This window comes from Salmo trutta, chromosome 29 (assembly GCF_901001165.1).
Source record: "Salmo trutta chromosome 29, fSalTru1.1, whole genome shotgun sequence".
NCBI classification, from domain to species: Eukaryota; Metazoa; Chordata; class Actinopteri; order Salmoniformes; family Salmonidae; genus Salmo; species Salmo trutta.
In genome coordinates this window covers 44298659-44320000 of record NC_042985.1, presented here as the reverse complement: position 1 = coordinate 44320000, position 21342 = coordinate 44298659, and the positions used below count along the sequence as shown (strand labels likewise).

Below are 21342 nucleotides of genomic sequence, written 5' to 3'. Positions count from 1 at the left end.
ACAAAATGCGCTACTGTTTTTCAGCCAGGGCCTGCAAAGCCACCATTCATCGTTCTGGCGCCTTCTGAGAGCCTATGGGAGCGTTAGAAAATGTCACGTTATGCCAGAGATCCCCTGTTTTGGTTAGAGATGATCAAGAAGGCCAAGAAAAAGTCAGAGAGAGCGCTTCCTGCATGAAACCTTCTCAGGTTTTGGCCTGCCAAATGAGTTCTGTTATACTCACAGACACCATTCAAACAGTTTTAGAAACGTTAGGGTGTTTTCTATCCAAATCAAACAATTATATGCATATTCTAGTTACTGGGCAGGAGTAGTAACCAGATAAAAAACGTACCCGATTTAATCCAGCCGTGCAAATACTGCCCCCTATCCCCAACAGGTTAACAGTTTTAGAAACTTGAGTGTTTTCTATCCAATTCTACCATGCATATGCATGTCCTAGCTTCTGGGCCTGAGTAACAGGCAGTTTACTTTGGACACCTCAGTCATGTAAAACTCCGAATACTGCCCCCTATCCCTAACAAGTTCTAAAGTGTCTTTTTCCTCAATTTTAGAATAAGGCTGTAATGTAACAAAATGTAGAAAAAGTCAAGGGGTCTGAATACTTTCCAAATGCACTGTAGACATGCTCATGTTATTTACGTTAGTGCAGGGGGAGCTGCACACATAGGGACTTCCTACTAGGCCACACCACCTCAGTGCTAACAGTATAACTATGGTTCATCTGCACATGATTACGGCATTCAATCGCTGTAGGATCAGCAGAGGCATTCAGGGCAGTTAGATGAACATAAATTGTTACTCACATTGTGTCTACCAACGCATTTACATTTACATTTTAGTCATTTAGCAGACGCTCTTATCCAGAGCGACTTACAGTAGTGAATGCATACATTTCATTTCATGCATTTTTTTTTTTGTACTGGGAATCGAACCCACAACCCTGGCGTTGCAAACACCATGCTCTACCAACTGAGCCACAGGGAACGCCCCTGGTATAATTTATATTTGCTGAAGCATTATGACAACTCAGCAACACAATGGTAGGGATTAACTGAGCTGGGCTTGGGTCATTGATAAGTCATTGAGTGCAAGTAATAAGGGACCAAATGCTAAACTTTTGACTGCTTTAATACACTAAGTAAATCTGTCCAAATACTTATTCCTTCTTCAATTGGGGGCACTAGATACAGTGCTTTCATTTCTAAACAGTAAAAACAGATATGTATGAAAATACACCAAAATAAAAAAGGTGACATTCTGTACTGTCGCCTAATTTGATCTCAAATCTAAAATGCTGAAGTATTGAGACAAATTTAAAATGTTAGCTTTACTGTCTAAATATATATTGAGGGAAGTGTATGTTATATTGGTCCACAAGAGAGCTGATATAGCAGCTGTCACACACAGACTGATCTGATTGGCCTGTGGCCAGCAGTCCCAGTTAGCTGGGACCAAACAGACCATATTAGGGAGGGACTAACATGAACTTGTCCAAGAAGAAATGTAAATTTTCTGTTGCAAAACGTTACAGTGTGCACTAATGATTACACCCAAAGTAATGATGATGATTCTGTGTGGCTCAGTTGGTAGAGCATGGCGCTTGCAACGCCAGGGTTGTTGGTTCGATTCCCACGATTGACCAGTATGAAAAATGTATGCACGCACTACTGATAGTCGTTCTGGATAAGATAGTCTGCTAAATGACTAAAATGTCAAATGCAGTTCCTCCCCATTTCCTTCCATTTGGTGCCTGACAAACAGGACTCAGGTTTTATTCGAGACACTTGGGCAGTTTACCATCTGTGAGAGTAGCAGACAGGAGCACGTTCTGCCTGGGAGGTCCAGTGGCATTCAAGGAATTGAGGATCACTGTCAGGTCCTTCTCAAAGCCCAGGTCCAGAATCCTACACCCCGACAGACACAGAACCACTCATTCACCATAAAGCAAAGCCAGATACACAATGTAGTGTTGGCAGGAAGAAGTAAATGCCAACAACTGAGGGCCTTAAGCCCTAACATAGAGGTCAAAGAGTGTGTGTGTGTATGTGTACCGGTCAGCCTCGTCCAGGATGAGCCACCGGACAGCGCTGAAGGCTATGCTCAGAGTGTTCTTGATGTGGTCCACCAGTCGGCCCGGCGTGGTGATCAGAATGTTAATCCCTTTACGCAGCCTAAACACAGACAGATAGGATTGTAAGCACACACACAGCCTAGGTTGGATCCACTGACACCAATTATAGTGAAAGCTTCTCCCTTCAAAACAATATGCTACCAAAAGTCAATCAACGGGGAAAAAAACCTGGCTTTCTCTGCCTTCCTCTTCTCTCCTCCCATCAGGACTCCAGGCACGATCCACGTGAAAGGCTGGCAAGAGGAGAGGGATGGGAAAGAAGGTACAGTACAATAAGCAGACAGCCAGGGGAAAAGAGCCCATCACATCCCAATGCTTTGCTGGCTGACTGTTGCTATAGTGTTTTGCTGGGCAGAGAAACTAGGGATGCATCCCAAAACGCACCCCTACTCCCTACATAGTGCTATACTCTGACCAGAGCTCTATGAAAATTGGTCAAAAGAAGTGCACTAGAAAGGAAATAGGGTGTCATTTGGGGCTAGAAGGAATAGGGTGTCATTTGGGGCACAACCTTACAGTACCTTGAGGAGCTTCTGGAAGATCTGAAAGCTCTGCTGGGCCAGCTGAGAGGAACAAAAATCAAGAAGAAATCAAAATGGTTACGACTCAAACTCAATATCCATTATGTGTGTATGCTTGCTGTACAAATGACAACTGCACAGTGACTCATTGTATAACACATGCACCCAGGTGAGAAGTTGGGCAGGTTAGAAAAGTAAAGATGGAAAAACAAGTGGGAGAGAAGAGAGAAAATGACCTGGGGGCATACCTCTCTGGTGGGGACCACGATGACAGCAAGAGGCCCATCCCCTCTCTGGAGAAAGGATATGCAGAAGGTTTAGGCACACAGATATAGGGTATCAACTCTGGAAACTTTTTTTTAAAATTCCAGAAATCCAAGATGAAGGATTCCTGGGAGATCCTTCTCATTCCCTCCGGATTTCATTAATCTTTTAATATAGACTTAAATACATATCTCACTATTTTGTGAAGTGCACCAGTCCCTCCTGCAGCAAAGCACACCCACAACATGATGCTGCCACCACCTTGCTTCACGGTTGGGATGGTGTTCTTCAGCTTGCAAGTGTCCCCCTTTTTTTCCAAACATAACGATGGTCATTATGGCCAAACAGCTATATTTTGGTTTCCTCAGACCAGAGGACATTTCTCCAAAAAGTACGATCTTTGTCCCCATGTGCAGTTGCAAACCGTAGTCTGGCTTTTTTATGCCGGTTTTGGAGCAAGAGCGGCCTTTCAGGTTATGTCGATATAGGACTCGTTTTGCTGTGGATGTAGATACTTTTGTACCTGTTTCCTCCAGCATCTTCACAAGGTCCTTTGCTGTTGTTCTGGGTTTGATTGGCACTTTTTGCACCAAAGTATGTTCATCTCTAGGAGACAGAACGCGTCTCCTTCCTGAGAGGTATGATGGCTGCGTGGTCCCATGGTGTTTATACTTGTGTACTATTGTTTGTACAGATGAACGTGGTACCTTTTAGGTGTTTGGAAATTGTTCCCAAGAACGAACCAGACTTGTGGAGGTCTACAATTTTTTTTCCCCCTGAGGTCTTGGCTGATTTCTTTTGATTTTCCCATGATGTCAAGCAAAGGAGGCACATCCACAGGTACACCTCCAATTGACTCAAATCATGTCAATTAGCCTATCAGAAGCTTCTAAAGCCATGACATTTTCTGGTATTTTTCAAGCTGTTTAAAGGCAGTCAACTGAGTGTATGTAAACTTCTGACCCACTGGAATTGTGATACAGTGAGTTATAAGTGACATAGTCTGTAAACAATTGTTGGAAAAATTACTTGTGTCATGCACAAAGTAGATGTCCTAACCGACTTGCCAAAACTATAGTTTGTTAACAAGAAATATGTGGAGTGGTTGAAAAACGAGTTAATGACTCCAACCTAAGTGTATGTAAACTTCCAGCTTCAACTGTATGTATGTATGTATGTATGTATGTATGTATGTATGTATGTATGCATGTATGTATGTATGTATGTATGCATGTATGTATGTATGTATACACACACACACACACTATTCTTAGGCAATGAGCTGGTCATTCTCTGACATTAAAGCGGTTCCCTGGATATCATGCAAATAAAATTGACCTTTTTAAAATTAATTTTAATAAACAAATCAGTGTACTTGCCTTAATTTTTGGTTCCACTGCTTGTAAAGACTGAACAAGCGGTATCCCGTAGGCAAGCGTTTTACCTAGACATTCCAGTACAAAAAGGAAAACATTTCACTTTAGGACTATTACTCATACAAAGCTCTAAAAATAAAAAGTATCTGCATCCTCTCCAAACAACGTTGCTGAATGATTAAATCTGCACAATGTATATAGAAGAAAACATTTTCCCATTCCCCAAACAACTCGTCTGGTAATTAGGCTCTACAGGAAAACAGCGCACTCCGAAAGTATTCAGGCCCCTTGACTTTTTCCCACATTGTTACTTGACGGACGTATTCTAAAATGGATTCAATTGTTCTTTTCCCCCATCAATCTACACACAATGCCCCATACTGACAAAGCAAAAACATGTTTAGAAATGTTGGCAAATGTATAACAAAAATAAACTGAAATATCACATTTACATAAGTATTTAAACCCATTACTCAGGACTTTGTTGAAGCACCTTTGGCAGCGATTACATCTTCAACTCTTCTTGGGTATGACGCTACAAGCTTGGCACAACTGTATTTGGGGAAAATCTCCCATTCTTCTCAGCAGATCCTCTCAAGCTCTGTCATGTTGGATGGGGAGCGTGCGTCAATGCACAGCTATTTTCAGGTTTCTCCAGAGATGTTTGATCGGGTTCAAGTCCGAGCTCTGGCTGGGCCACTCAAGGACATTCAGAGACCTGTCCCGGAGCCACTCCTGCGTTGTCTTGGCTGTGTGCTTAAGGTGAACCGAGTCTTGGTGGTTCCAAACTTCTTCCATTTAAGAATTATAGAGGCCACTGTTCTTGAGGACCTTCAATGCTGCAGACATTTTTGGTACGCTTCCCCAGATCTGTGCCTCGAACAAAATCCTGTCTTGGAGCTCTAACGGACAATTCACTCGATCTCATGGCTTGGTTTTCACTCAACTATGGGACTTAAATAGACAGGTGTGTGCCTTTCCAAATCATGTCCAATCACTTGAATTTACAACAAGTGGATGAAGTTATAGAAACATCAAGTACGATCAGTGGAAACAGGACGCACCGGAGCTCAATTTCGAGTCTCATAGCAGAGTATGAATACTTCCAAAAATGTCTAAAAACCTTTATGGGGTTGTGTATGGATTGATGATGTAAAAAATGTATTTAATCCATTTTAGAATAAGGCAGTAATATAAGAAAATTTGGAAAAAGTCTGAATCTGAATACTTTCCAAATGCACTGTATGTGGAATATATAAAAATAATATGCAGTCAATCATGAAAAGGAAGCATAAAGAGCTGGAAATGCATCCTACCCGATCCTGTTTGAGAGCGCACGACAGCGTCTTGACCAGACAAGAGGACAGGAATGGTCACTTTCTGGACACTGCCGAGGAAAACAGCGTTAGTATACAGACTGTGCCGATTGATCTGTGAGCTTCTTGAATGCTGAGGACAGTTGGCAGCTATGCGTTCCAAATGGCACCCTATTCCCTATATTACAGTGCACTATAAAGTAGTGAAGCATCGATATGACATTTTTGGCCGATATCCAATATTTTCCTTCCCAAAAAAAAAGACCTTAACGATAACCAATATTAAAAATGTTAGCGGCCTTAAGCATTCTAGTACAGTTAAATAGTTAACAAACACACACGGACGCAGCGGTCTAAGGCACTGCATCTGAACATGAGGCATCACTACAGTCCCTGGTTCGAATACAGGCTGTATCACATCCAGCCGTGATTAGAAGTCCCATAGGGCGGCGCACAATTGGCCCAGCGTTGTCCGGGTTTGGTCGGTGTAGGCCGTCAATGTAAATAAGAATTTGTTCTTAACTGACTTGACAAGTTAAATAAAAGGTCACACACAACAAAAAGTTATTTTGTTGGCATTTACATATGTTCCCATTACCAGTAAAACATAATCAAAATCTATTTCTTTCACTTACTTGCTGTGCTGTTTGGTTGTTCATTTGTTCAGTCGTTTCATTCTCAACCAGGATTTCTATGGAACGCCGTTTGGGTCTTTGCGTGTCAAAAAAGATGCATGTAAATAACACTATTTGACGTGTCATCAGGACCTGAATATGACCACGTCACAATTTAACTCGTTCATACATTTTTTACGTAGTTTTTACACATTGATTACACTAACGCTCGTATGTTATATGTCCCAACGATTCATCGATACGTATGCTATGATGCTGGTAAAGTTCTCTTGCGCACCTACAGCGCTGGTCATAAAAAAAAGCTAGCTAGCTCATGGATGCAAACAATGATCTTCCCCAAAAACATAGCAAAACGACATCTGTTTCAGTAGCTATAGTTAGCCAACTAACTCAGCAAAAAAAGAAAATGTCCTCTCACTGTCAACTGCGTTTATTTTCAGCAAACTTAACGTGCAAATATTTGTATAAACATAAGATCCAACAGACATAAACTGAACAAGTTCCACAGACAAGTGACAAACAGAAACTGAATAATGTGTCCCTGAACAAAGGGGGGAAAGTAACAGTCAGTATCTGGTGTGACCACCAGCTGCATTAAGTACTGCAGTGCGTCATATCATGGACAGCACCAGATTTGCCATTTCTTGCTGTGAGATGTTAACCCAGTCTTCCACCAAGGCACCTGCAAGTTCCCGGACATTCCTGGGGGGGAAAATGGCCCTAGCCCTCACCCTCCGATCCAACAGGTCCCAGACGTGCTCAATGGGATTGAGGTCTGGGCTCTTCGCTAGCCATGGCAGAACACTGACATTCCTGTCTTGCAGGAAATCATGCACAGAACGAGCAGTATGGCTAGTAGCATTGTCATGCTGGAGGGTCATTTCAGGATGAGCTTGCAGGAAGGGTACCGCATGAGGGAGGAGGATGTCTTTCCTGTAACGCACAGCGGTGATATTGCCTGCAATGACAACAAGCTCAGTCCGATGATGCTGTGACACACCGCCCCATACCATGACGGAACTTCCACCTGAAAATCGATCCTGCTCCAGAGTACAGGCCTCCGTGTAAAGCTCATTCCTTCAACGATAAACGCAAATCCGACCATCACCCCTGATGAAACAAAACCGCGACTCGTCAGTGAAGAGCACTTTTGCCAGTCCTGTCTGGTCCAGATACGGTGGGTTTGAGTCCATAGGCGACGTTGTTGCCGGTAATGTCTGGTGAGGACCTGCCTTACAACAGCCCTCAGTCCAGCCTCTCTCAGCCTATTGCGGACAGTCTGAGCACTGATGGAGTGTTCCTGGTGTAACTCGGGCAGTTGTTGCCATCCTGTACCTGTCCCGCAGGTGTGATGTTCGGATGTACCGATCCTGTGCAGGTGTTGTTACACGTGGTCTGCCACTGCGAGGACGATCAGCTGTCCGTCCTGTCTTCCTGTAGCACTGTCTTAGGCGTCTCACAGTACGGACACTGCAATTTATTGCCCTGGCCACATCTGCAGTCCTCACGCCTCCTTGCAGCATGCCTAAGGCAACTTCACCCAGATGAGCAGGGACCGTGGGCATTTTTCTTTGTGTTTTTCAGAGTCAGTAGAAAGGCCTCTTTAGTGTCCTAAGTTTTCATAACTGTGACCTTAATTGCCTACCGTCTGTAAGCCGTTAGTGTCTTAACCTCTTTGGGCTAGGGGGCAGTATTTTGACGTCCGGATGAAAAGCGTGCCCAAAGTAAACTGCCTGTTACTCAGGCCCAGAAACTAGGATATGCATATACTTCTATATAACTTCTTGTTAATCCAGCCGCTTTGTCAGATTTCAAAAGGCCTTATGGCAAAAGCATACCATGTAATTATCTGAGGACAGCTCCCCGCATACAAAAGCATTAAAAACATTTTCCAACCAAGAAGAGGCATCACGAAAGTCAGAAATAGCAATAAAATAAATTACTTACCTTTGAAGATCTTCCTGTTTGCAATCCAAAGGGTCCCAGCTACATCACAAATGGTTGTTTTGTTCGATAAAGTCCTTTATATCACAAAAAAGTCAGTTTAGTTGGCGCGCTTCATTCAATAATCCACCGGTTTCCCTCGTTCAAAATGCATACAAAATGAATCCCAAACGTTAACAAACTATGTCCAAACAAGTGAAACAAGGTTTCTAATCAATCCTCAGGTACCCTAATATGTAAATAAACGATCAAATTTAAGACGGAGAATAGTATGTTCATTACCAGAGATAAATAACGAAGATGCGCGCCCTCAGCACTACAAACACTACAGCCAAAATGGGAGCCACTTCGAAAAACTCCAAATTCGAGCTAATTTTTACAAAAACAAGCCTGAACTCTTTCTAAAGACTGTTGACATCTACTGGAAGCCCTAGGAACTGCAATCTGGGAGGATTTCCATTGATTTCCCCATAGACACGCATTTTAAATGGTGTCACCTCCAAAAAAAAAAAAATCTGGATGGATTCTCCTCGGGTTTTCACCTGCTATATCAGTTCTGTTATACTCACCGACATTATTTTAATTATTTTATTTTTGGAAACTTTAGAGTGTTTTCTATGCATATCCTAGCTTCTGGGCCCGAGTAACAGGCAGTTTACTTTGGGAACCTCATTCATCCAAACTTCCGAATACTGCCTGTTTTAACAACCGTTCCACAGGTGCATGTTCATTAATTGTTTATGGTTCATTGAACAAGCATGGGAAAGTGTTTAAACCCTTTACAATGAAGATGTGTGAAGTTATTTGGATTTTTACGAATTATCTTTTAAAGACAGGGTCCTGAAAAAGGGACGTTTCTTTTTGCTGAGTTTATATAGCTAGGTGTCATCTAAAATAACCCTAATTCATAAGAATTTTTATTTGATTAATGGTGATCGGACTCATCTATGTGAAGCTCGCCACAATAGTGGACTTTGCGGTTAGCCTTTAAAATTAAAGTACGGCATAATTCTACTATTTGTGTTAATTTGCATCACTGACAATGATGATAAAATAAACATTTTTGCTAAAACAATTATTATATTATTGATTGATTGACTATGGCTTTTCAAATCACCCAGTATTGCAATCTGCAGCGTTAGTTCCTGGCAAATGTTGTAATTCTTCAGCCATTCCTGGACCTGTGACCAAAAACAAGCTACATATGGACAAAACCAAAATAAATGATCTAATGACTCTGCCTCCTCACAGCAAAATCTGCAGAGCTGGGAAGATTGTATCCCCATATATATATATATATATATATATAACATTCTATTGGTTGCAAGATTTTGTATAGTAATTTAAATAGAAAAATTCTAAGTTTTGAATCCAGCATTGTTTTGCGTATCAATTCATAAACCATGTGCCATGGAATGGAACTATTTTGCAATTTTATGGCACAGCTGTCAGTTTTTTGGTCCTTATACGAAATTGGTATATGTTTTTATTTATCACACTTTTCTTTAACAATTTACGTTCTTTAATACAGGGCCGACATACAAGTTCCTTACTTTTTTCTCCCTTCTACTTGCCTCTTCCATTTATGTGGTAATGCTGCAACTAATTGGTTGTAGTTTTGAGTAGAGCAAACAGTTCCATATGTCTGTGTTAGCTGCATGTGTGACATAACTCCACCAGTCCTATTTAAGATATCATTCACTAAAAATATACCAAAAAAAAGAGTGTATATTTGAGTTTAACCACAATATTTGTTGTATTATTTGTTCTGTCTTTTCAGGTGGATTAAACTGAAATTGCAACCAACTTTCTAATGCTTGTTTAAAAAAAATATATTTTGGAGATTATTTCCTTTTCAAACAGCCGAAAGTGAGCAGGTGTAATCTGAATAAAGGGAAAAAGGCCATTCTTGAACATAGGATGAGACATTCCTACCAATTTACTAGAGAACAAGTTTGGATTTAAGTATAACTTTTGTATGACTGATGCCTTTAGTGAAAGGTCTAATGCTTTAATATTTAATCATTTCAGCCCTCCGAATTCATATTCATTATATAAATAGGCCCTTTTAAATTTTGTCTGCCTTGCCTTTCCAAATAAAATAATATTTTTTGTTCATATAATTTAGAAAGCAGGTCACTGGGTGTAGGCATAAGCATATAGGTCAACTGTGATATAACTAAAGAGTTAACCAGGGTGATTTTTCCACAAATAGACAGGTATTTTCCTTTCCACAGAAGCAAGATCTTATCTATTTTTGCTAACTTTCTATAAAAATGTATTGGCGTGAGATCATTTCTTTCTTTTGGGATTTGTATACCGAGTATGTCCACATCTCCGTCAGACCATTTAATTGGTAAACTACACGGTAATGTACAATTTGCATTTATTTAGTGATCTAATACATAATATAGAACTCATCATAATTTGGTTTTAATCCAGAGAGGATAGCAAAAGTATCTAGATCCTCTATGAGGCCATGGATTGTAATTGTGGTTTTAAAAGAAAACATGAATCAGCATACAATGACACCTTAGTTTTTAAGCCACGGATTTCTAATCCATTAAAATTAGATCAAACAATAATATTAACAGCCAACACTTCGATGGCAATAACAAATAGATATGCCGATAGTGGACAACCTTGTTTTACTTCTCTAGATAGTTTAAAACTTTGAGATTTAGCCATTATTTAGTATTTTACAACTAGGGATACTATACTATACTAAGCATTTATATATAAACTCCAGTCGTACTTTATCAAAAGCCTTTTCAAAATCAGCTATGAAAACCAGGCCTGGTGTCCCCGATATTTCATGGTGTTCTATTGTTTCCAGTACTTGTCTTATATTATCTCCAATGTATTGTCCATTTAAAAAACCTGTCTGATAAATGAACAACATCTGACAATACTTATTTAATTCTATGGCCAAAGCATTTTGCTAGGATTTTTGCATCACAACACTGAAGTGTAAGAGGCCTCCAATTTAAATGGACTGGATATTTATATATACCACTTGAGTCCTGTTTCAGAAATAATGATATAAGGCCTTCTTGTTGCGTGTCTGATAACCACACCTATATAAATGGTAGATTAAAACATGCTAATAATGGTCCTCTGACTATATCAAGAAAAAGTTATGTATAGCTCCACTGGTATGCCATCCAGTCCTGGAGTTTTCCCAGACTTAAAGACTTTAATTGCATCAAGAAGTTCCTCCTCTGTAATTTGGCCTTCACATGAGTCTTTCTGTACAGATGTTAATTTTACATTATTATTTGGAAAAAAAATCCATACAATTAGTTTGTTAGTGGAGATGGAGGAGACTGAAACGAAAACATATTCTTAAAGTACTTTACTTCCTCCGAATATAATTCGGTGAATCATGCGTGACGCCATCATTTGTAACAAGTTTCAATAAAACATTTTGGTAGCATTTCTATATTGAAGATTGAAAAATAATTTGGTGCATTTTTCCCCATATTCCATCCAGATGGCTTTATTTTTTATAATATATTACACTGGATCTTTCTTGAATAAGTTCCTCCATTTCTTTTTGTTTTTCCTCTAACTTATTCTGTGCCTCTATGGTACAGTTTTTATTGCTATCTAACTGTACTGTTAGTCCTTCAATATGGACTCTTTTGATCTAAATTGATTTTGTTTTATAGATGAGTACTGAATTGCATGGCCTCTAAAAGGCACATTTAAAAGTGTCCCATACAATAAGGGGATCTGCTGTACCTATGTTGTGTCTGAAAAAGTTACATTCTGTCCTAGTTCTAAACAATTTATCATCTAGTAGGCTTTGATCAAATGTCCAATATCCTCGCCCACGTGGAGATTCTGTAAGAGTAATATATATGCCAATTATGTGATGATCTGACCGCATTCTGTCCCCTATCAACACTTTTTAAACTTTTGGTGCCAGAGAGAATGGCATAAGAAAGTAGTCAAGACGACTAGCTTGATTAACTTCACTTGGGTAGGGGGCTGCATTCGGAATTGGATGAAAAGCGTGCCCAAATTAAACTGCCTGCTACTCAGGCCCAGAAGCTAGGATATGCATATAATTGGTAGATGTGGATAGAAAACACTCTAAAGTTTCCAAAACTGTTCAAATAAATGTCTGTGAGTATAACAGAACTGATTTGGCAGGCGAAAACCTGAGAAAAATCCATCCAGAAAATAGGATTTTTTAAATTTTTGTAGTTTTCTATTCAATGCCATTACAGTATCCATTGTAATGTTATCCAGGACTCAAATTGCAGTTCCTATGCCTTCCACTAGATGTCAACAGTCTTTAGAAATTGTTTGAGGCTTGTATTCTGAAAAATGAGTGAGTAAGATCAGTCTGAATGACTGGACCCTAAAGTGTCACAAAGCTATTTCATGCGCAATCCCAAGAGCGCACCTTTCTCTTGTTTACCTTTTATATTGACGACGTTATTGTCCGGTTGAAATATTATCGATTATTTAGGCTAAAAACAACCTGAGGATTGAATATAAACATCGTTTGACATGTTTCTATGAACTTCACGGATACATTTTGTATTTTTTGTCTGCCTGTTGTGACTGCGTTTGAGCCTGTGCATTACTGAAGAAAAGGCGAACAAAACGGAGGTTTTTGGATATAAAGAGAGACTTTATCGAACAAAACAAACATTTATTGAGTAAATGAATGTCTTCTGAGTGCAACCATATGAAGATCAAAGGTAAGTGATTCATCTTCTCTATTTCTGACTTGTGTAACTCTTCTACTTGGCTGGTTACTGTTTGTAATGATTTGTCTGCTGGGCGATGTTCTCAAATAAATCGCATGGCTAGCTTTCGCCGTAAAGCCTTTTTGAAATCTGACACCGTGGTTGGATTCACAAGAAGTTAATCTTTAAACCCATGTATAACACTTGTATGTATTCTGAATTTTTATGAGTATTTCTGTTTTTGAATTTGGCGCTCTGCAATTTCACTGGATGTTGGCCAGGTGGGACGCTAGCGTATTAAAATCTCGTATTAAAATCTCCCACCGTAATAAGAGAGTCTAGTGTTGCTTGTAGTTGATCAATTCAAATATATATTTTCAAAGAAGCTTGGATCATCATTATTTGGACCGTATAGGTTAAGCCATATGTTTATTGTCCAATAACATATCTTAAAAAATCCATATATCTTGATGATCGATTTGGACAATTTGCATAATTTGGATCAAAATCACTGTTAATTAAAACCATCACCCCTTATGAATTTCTTTGCCCATGGGAGAAATATGTCGCCCCCCCCGTCCTTTTTCCACAAAACTTGAACTAAAATTGTTAAATGAGTGCTTTATTACCAACGCTGTATTGTAAACACATCATTCGTGGCCGGTGTTTGCAGACTTTTTTGTACAGCTTTGACAGTGCTACTGTATCGTTTTTGACACGCAAAGACCCAAACGGCACTCCGTAGTATACATGTCGTGAAGCTAAAGGCAGTGATGCTATTACTGTGCAACTCCGGTAGGGAAACATCTAAAAATTGCGCACTTGGTAGTGTGTACCGGTGCTCGACCAGTCGGCGAAAGCCAACATCACCCACGACAGAGAACGGTTGATTGTCAAGGGCAATGAATTCCATTATCTTGGCATTAATGGATTTCGCCATTGAGTTGTATCTCTGAAATGTTCAAACGACTGCTCGACTTGTTGGCTGCGTGATCCACACAGCAAACATTGTGTGGGCTAGGTTAGGAATGATGTGTTGCACGTTTAGCTGAAAATTTTATGAGGCGACATTACGTCATGTACCTACGTTATATAGGTATGCACGGCAGCTTTGACATCGGTTTTTAACATCGCCCTTAAACTAGACATCGGGCAGATACCGATGTTGGCATTTTTAGCTAAAATCGGCCAATTCCGATATCTTCACCGATATATCGTGCATCACTACTATAAAAGGGAATAGGATGCCATTTGGAACATATAGTTAGAAAACCACTAATGGAGACTTTACCTGGTCATAGTGGTCACATTCAGCACTTTGGTCAGCGTCGCCACCTGATGCGGGAACCAATTCAGTTAGCCAACAAAGTCTAACAGAGCCACTGATTTATAAGACACATTGTAAAGGACAATTATCAATATGACAACGACCGTGGTCTAGACTCCAGCTACGATGACCTGGGTCATTCAAAAGTCACGAAAACGTAAGAAAACACTAAAACAGGGAGGGTCTACCTGAACCTGTCCCGTGTCCAATCAGACACGCTTGTTGTTTTCTGTTGCAATAATGTTTTGCTACAGTGCACCCTACTGAATAAAACCCTAGAGAAAATATTTACTGTCAAGGTTTAGTGTGAATATAAAAACTTTTAAATGAAATTGGGACTAAAGTTAAGAAAAAAAATCCCTAACCAAAAAGCAATCTTTTTTTCCTTCAACAAAATTTAAATCACAAAACAACCACTAACAGGTCCCAATCATCATCAAAGATACAGTACTAGTCAAAAGTTTGGACACACCTACTCATTCAAGGGTTTCTTTATTTTTACATTGTAAAATAATAGTGTAGACATCAAAATTATGAAATAACACACAGAATCATGTAGTAACCAACAAAAGTGTTTAGAATCTTCAAAGTAGCCACCCTTTGCCATTCTCTCAACCAACTTCATGAGTTAGTCACCTGGAATACATTTCAATTAACAGGTGTGCCTTGTTAAAAGTTTAAAGTGGAATTTCTTTCCTTCTTAATGCATTTGAGCCGATCAGTTGTGTTGTGACAAGATAGGGGTGGTATACAGAAGATAGCCCTATTTGGTAAAAGACCAAGTCACTTATGGCAAGAACAGCTCAAATAAGCAAAGAGAAATGACAGTCCATCATTACTTTAATACATGGTCAGTCAATTCGGAAAATGTCAGTAACTTTGAACGTTTCTTCAAGCGCATTCGCAAAAACCACCAAGTGCTATGCTGAAACTGACTCCAATGAGGAAGAAAGGAGCCACAGGAAAGGAGGCCCAGAATTATCTGATGCACAGGATAAGTTCATTAGAGTTACCAGCCTATGAAATTGCAGACCAAATAAACACTTCAGAGATCAAATAAGAGACATCTCAACATTAACTGTTCAGAGGACACCGTGAATCAGGCCTAACCCTAAAAGCTGCAACAACAAAAAAAGCACTTAAAAGCACACACAAAATAGAGACTTGCTTATGCAAAGAAACACGAGCAATGGACATTAGACCGGTGAAAATCTGTCCTTTGGTCAGATGAGTCCAAATTTGAGATTTTTGGTTCTAACCGCCTTGTCTTTGTGAGAAGCAGAGTAGGTGAAATGATGATCTCCGCATGTGTGGTTCCCAACGTGAAGCATTGAGGTGGTCTTTGCTGGTGACACTGTCAGTGATTTATTTAGAATTCAAGGCACACTTAACCAGCATGGCTACCACAGCATTGTGCAGCGACACGCCATCATATCTGGTTTACGCTTAATGGGTCTATCATTTGTTATTTACCAGGAAAATGAACCAACACTCCTCCAGACTGTGTAAGGGCTATTTGACCAAGAAGGAGAATGGAGTACTGTATCAGATGACCTGGCCTCCGCAAATCACCCGACCTCAACCCAAATGAGATGGTTTGGGATGAGTTGGACTGCAGAGTGAAAGAAAAGCAGACAACGAGTGCTCAGCATATGTGCGAACTCCTTCAAGACTGTTTGAAAAGCATTCCTCATGAAGCTGTTTGAGAGAATGCCAAGAGTGTGCAAAGCTGTCATCAAGGCAAAAGGTAGCAACTTTGAAGAATCTCAAAAATAAAAAAAAATTGATTTGTTTAACACTTTTCGTGTCACTACATGATTCCATATGTGTTAATAAATAATTGTTGTCATCACTATTTAGCATCACTAGAAAATAGCAAAATTAAAGATGAGCCCTTGAATGAGTAGGTGTCTGTATATATATATATATATATATATATATATATATATATATATATATACACACATACACACACACACACACACACACACACATATATACACATATATATATATACACACACACACACATACAAATATATATGCACATATATACACACACACACACACACACACACACACACAATATACTGCTCAAAAAAATAAAGGGAACACTTAAACAACACATCCTAGATCTGAATGAAATAAATAATCTTATTAAATACTTTTTTCTTTACATAGTTGAATGTGCTGACAACAAAATCACAAAAATAATCAATGGAAATCCAATTTATCAACCCATGGAGGTCAGGATTTGGAGTCACACTCAAAATTAAAGTGGAAAACCACACTACAGGCTGATCCAACTTTGATGTAATGTCCTTAAAACAAGTAAAAAAGAGGCTCAGTAGTGTGGGTGGCCTCCACGTGCCTGTATGACCTGCCTACAACGCCTGAGCATGCTCCTGATGAGGTGGCGGGATGGTCTCGAGGGATCTCCTCCCAGACCTGGACTAAAGCATCCGCCAACTCCTGGACAGTCTGTGGTGGATGGAGCGAGACATGATGTCCCAGATGTGCTCAATTGGATTCAGGTCTGGGGAACGGGCGGGCCAGTCCATAGCATCAATGCCTTCCTCTTGCAGGAACTGCTGACACACTCCAGCCACATGAGGTCTAGCATTGTCTTGCATTAGGAGGAACCCAGGGCCAACCGCACCAGCATAAGGTCTCACAAGGGGTCTGAGGATCTCATCTCGGTACCTAATGGCAGTCAGGCTACCTCTGGCGAGCACATGGAGGGCTGTGCGGCCCCCCAAAGAAATGCCACCCCACACCATGACTGACCCACCGCCAAACCGGTGACAGAGTTTGGAGACGCCATGCTGGAGGATGTTGCAGGCAGCAGAACGTTCTCCTCGGCGTCTCCAAACTCTGTCACGTGCTCAGTGTGAACCTGCTTTCATCTGTGAAGAGCACAGGGCGCCAGTGGCGAATTTGCCAATCTTGGTGATCTCTGGCAAATGCCAAACGTCCTGCACGGTGTTGGGCTATAAGCACAACCCCCACCTGTGGACGTCGGGCCCTCATACCACCCTCATGGAGTCTGTTTATGACCGTTTGAGCAGACACATGCACATTTGTGGCCTGCTGGAGATCATTTTGCAGGGCTCTGGCAGTGCTTCTCCTGCTCCTCCTTGCACAAAGGCAGAGGTAGCGGTCCTGCTGCTGGGTTGTTGCCCTCCTACGGCCTCCTCCACGTCTCCTGATGTACTGGGCTGTCTCCTGGTAGCGCCTCCATGCTCTTGACACTACGCTGACAGACACAGCAAACCTTCTTGCCACAGCTCGCATTGATGTGCCATCCTGGATGAGCTGCACTACCTGAGCCACTTGTGTGGGTTGTAGACTCCGTCTCATGCTACCACTAGAGTGAAAGCACTGCCAGCATTCAAAAGTGACCAAAACATCAGCCAGGAAGCATAGGAACTGAGAAGTGGTCTGTGGTCCCTACCTGCAGAACCACTCCTTTATTGGGGGTGTCTTGCTAATTGCCTATAATTTCCACCTGTTGTCCATTCCATTTGCACAACAGCATGTGAAATTTATTGTCAATCAGTGTTGCTTCCTAAGTGGACAGTTTGATTTCACAGAAGTGTGATTGACTTGGAGTTACATTGTGTTGTTTAAGTGTTCCCTTTATTTTTTTGAGCAGTATATACACACATACATACATACATATATACATACACACATATACATACATACATACATACATACATACATACATACATACATACATACATACATACATACATACATACATACATACATACATACATACATACATACATACATACATACATACATACATACATACATACATACATACATACATACATATACGTGGGTCAAACGTTTTGGGTAGCCTTCCACAAGCTTCCCACAATAAGTTGGGTGAATTTTGGCACATTCCTCCTGACAGAGCGAGTGTAACTGAGTCCGGTTTGTAGGCCTCCTTGCTCGCACACGAGCCAAGTATGCTTGGGGTCATTGCCCATTTGGAAGACCCATTTGTGACCAAGCTTTAACTTGCTGTTTGATGTCTTGAGATGTTGCTTCAACATATCTACATCATTTTCCTTCCTCATGATGCCATCTATTTCGTGAAGTGCACCAGTCCCTCCTGCAGCAAAGCACCCCCACAACATGATGCTGCCACCCCCGTGCTTCACGGTTGGGATGGTGTTCTTTGGCTTGCAAGCCTCCCCCTTTTTCCTCCAAACATAACAATGGTCATTATGGCCAAACACTTCTATTTTTGTTTCATCAGACCAGAGGACATTTCTCCAAAAAGTACAATCTTTGTCCCCATGTGCAGTTGCAAACCGTAGTCTGGCTTTTTTATGACGGTTTTGGAGCAGTGGCTTCTTCCTTGCAGAGCAGCCTTTCAGGTTATGTCGATATAGGACTCGTTTTACTGTGGATATAGATACTTGTGTACCTACTTCCTCAGCATCTTCACAAGGTCCTTTGCTGTTGTTCTAGGATTGATTTGCACTTTTCGCACCAAAGTACATTCATCTCCAGGAGACAAAACGCGTCTCCTTCCTGAGCGGGATGACAGCTGTGTGTTCCCATGGTGTTTATACTTGTGTACTATTGTTTGTACAGATGAATGTGGTACCTTCAGGCATTTGGAAATTGCTCCCAAAAATGAACCAGACTTGAGGTCTACAATTGTTTTCTGAGGTCTGGGCTGATTTCTTTTGATATTCTCATGATGTCAAGCAAAGAGGCACTGAGTTTGAAGGTAGGCCTTGAAATACATCCACAGGTACACCTCCAAATGACTAAAATTATGTCAATTAGCCCATGACATCATTTTCTGGAATTTTCCAAGCTGTTTAAAAGGCACAGTGAACTTAGTATATGTAAACTTCTGACCCACTGGACTTATGATACAGTGAGTTATAAGTAAAATAATCTGTCTGTAAACAATTGTTGGAAAAATGACTTGTGTCATGAACAAAGTAGATGTCCTAACCGACTGGCCAAAACTATAGTTTGTTAACAAGAAATTTGTGGAGTGGTTGAAAAACGAGTTTTAATGACTGCAACCTAAGTGATTTGCCACAGATATAAAGCACTCAGCAAGTCATCGTTGTTAAGTTGAAAAAGAAATGGCAGAGAAAGGCAAGCAACAGCAGCGAACAGTCTGCTGATGTGCTATGCTTTAAGCTGACCCAACGTTACAACACAGCGATTAGTGCTTTGGAAACAAACTGAAGTACGGACTAACTGCTGCGAACATGTCTAACTTCATCAGCAAGCTGTCAAACAGTGCTGTGCCCAACATCCTTTGCTAGCTATCTAAAATTCCATCCATGCGTTTGTCAGTGAAGCTAGCTAGCAGCAGGCATGCTACAACAAGCTAAATCAGTTGATGAAATCCCTGGAGACCGATATACTTGCACATATTTTGTGCAGGAGTAAGAATACGTTTTTACAACTTTCTCACTGCCTATCAGAATATGTGTCTGTTCCAGTGCCCGTGTTTAATAGTGAATGAATCATGCACTAGACCAGTTGAGACAATGCTCGCAAACAGATTTTGAAATATTGGTAAGTGGCAGTTGGGACGTCGAGCAGGCATCGTCTCAATGTTCATTTTGGCCAAAATAATTTCAGAATTGAGTGTTCACTATCGAACATAAAAGCAAGAGGCCACTCAATAAAGGGCTTAGGGGCCAAGCGTTCGATTTATGATTCAGCCTATGACTGCGGTAGATAGAATTTCAATGCACCCTAGCGGTCATACGCAATAGGACCACCATACGCAATAGGACCATATTCTGCATTATGAATTCACGTTTTCCATTTGTCACATCCCTAATTTAGGTGCTCACCAGGTGGGGGTGAAGGTCCAGCTCTGCAAATGAGTCGCTGGTGAAGACTTTCTCCTTCAGCTGGGTCACAGCAGGCCTGCAGTCACAGCCAGTGGAGGGGTTACTACTAACCAAACAACATTTCACTAAACAGGAGTAACAAACCCTCTAACCCTCCAGCCAAGCCGGTTTTTTCTTAGACTGTACTACTATCATGATAAATAATTATATTTGTAGTAAGTCTTGGACCTTAGACATGTTTTCAGAAAACCATTAGTGGTGTATTGAAAGGAGACTATTTGAATAAAGGCTTGATTCAAGATCGAAACCACATAGGTCAACAGCCAGGTGCAACATTACCAACTCAACACCCTCCCATCGTCATTGACAGAACTTACCTGTGGACGTCTGGGATATCTGGGTTATTTTTAAAGAGGGACGAAGTCTTTATGAACACACTGTCCTCTCCTCCTTTGTGTTCCCCTACATGTTTACTTTTTGGAGTCATTTTTAGATGGGCTTTGACTCTCTGGGCAGGTTTTGGGGTTTTGGATGACAAGGCTTTGGCTGCATCCTTTGGTGCTGGCTTTCGGACAGGGCTTTTATGGGCTGGTACATCCTCTTCGTCCTTGTCCTCAGGGGGCTGTTGGTCCTTGGTCTTAGGCCCATTGAACCCTTGTTTATTAGGTAACCCTTTCTGTATTCCTGAGTATTTTCGTTTCTGTGCTTTTTTCTGGAAATTAAAACAAAAACATATCTATTCAGAGATGAACTGAGAACAAGGTAACAAAAGGAGCTAGGTAGTTTGCAAGGTACATGTGCTGACAATGATTGGTCAACCTTGCTGGATTCAGAGGGGTTGGGTTAAATGTGGAAGACACATTTCTGTTTAAGGAATTAAGTTGTACAACTGACTAGTTATCCCCCTTTCCCAAGTGCCTCAACTCCACAATGATTTCATCCTGGAGTTGAGAACAGACTATTATTATTATTATTATTATTTATTTTTTTAACTGACTTTTTAACTGATGCAGCCAATATTTAAAAAATGTAAACCCTTATCGTGTTCTTATGTTTGTCCTCTGTTGCTGAATGCCATTGTTTGCTCAAACCATACTTTATAATAAAACGTTAATCAAACACAACCGACTGTTTCCTCAGCGGAAATGTTCATGCATGTGCCAATTTAATCTGAACAAGTAAACAGTCGGTGGTTGTACTTGATTCACGTTTTATTCCAAAAAGTACGACTTCAGAAAACAAATAAAGGCACACAGAGGAAAACATAGGTACAC

General features: G+C 40.6%; 1 protein-coding gene across 5 annotated transcripts in view; it reads right to left on the bottom strand.

Moving 5' to 3' along the window:
* ddx31 (DEAD (Asp-Glu-Ala-Asp) box polypeptide 31) overlaps positions 1-21342 on the bottom strand; it is a 67294-nt gene that overhangs the window by 45261 nt on the left and 691 nt on the right. For all 5 annotated transcript variants that reach the window (XM_029722318.1, XM_029722319.1, XM_029722317.1 and 2 more), the window contains exons 3-12: positions 20446-20780; positions 20069-20144; positions 14185-14228; positions 5612-5682; positions 4299-4363; positions 2904-2948; positions 2656-2697; positions 2303-2367; positions 2055-2174; positions 1801-1907 (exon numbers count right to left, since the gene is read on the bottom strand). In XM_029722318.1, coding sequence (XP_029578178.1) covers positions 1801-1907; positions 2055-2174; positions 2303-2367; positions 2656-2697; positions 2904-2948; positions 4299-4363; positions 5612-5682; positions 14185-14228; positions 20069-20144; positions 20446-20780 — 970 coding nt within the window. The remainder of the gene's footprint in view (positions 1-1800; positions 1908-2054; positions 2175-2302; positions 2368-2655; positions 2698-2903; positions 2949-4298; positions 4364-5611; positions 5683-14184; positions 14229-20068; positions 20145-20445; positions 20781-21342) is intronic.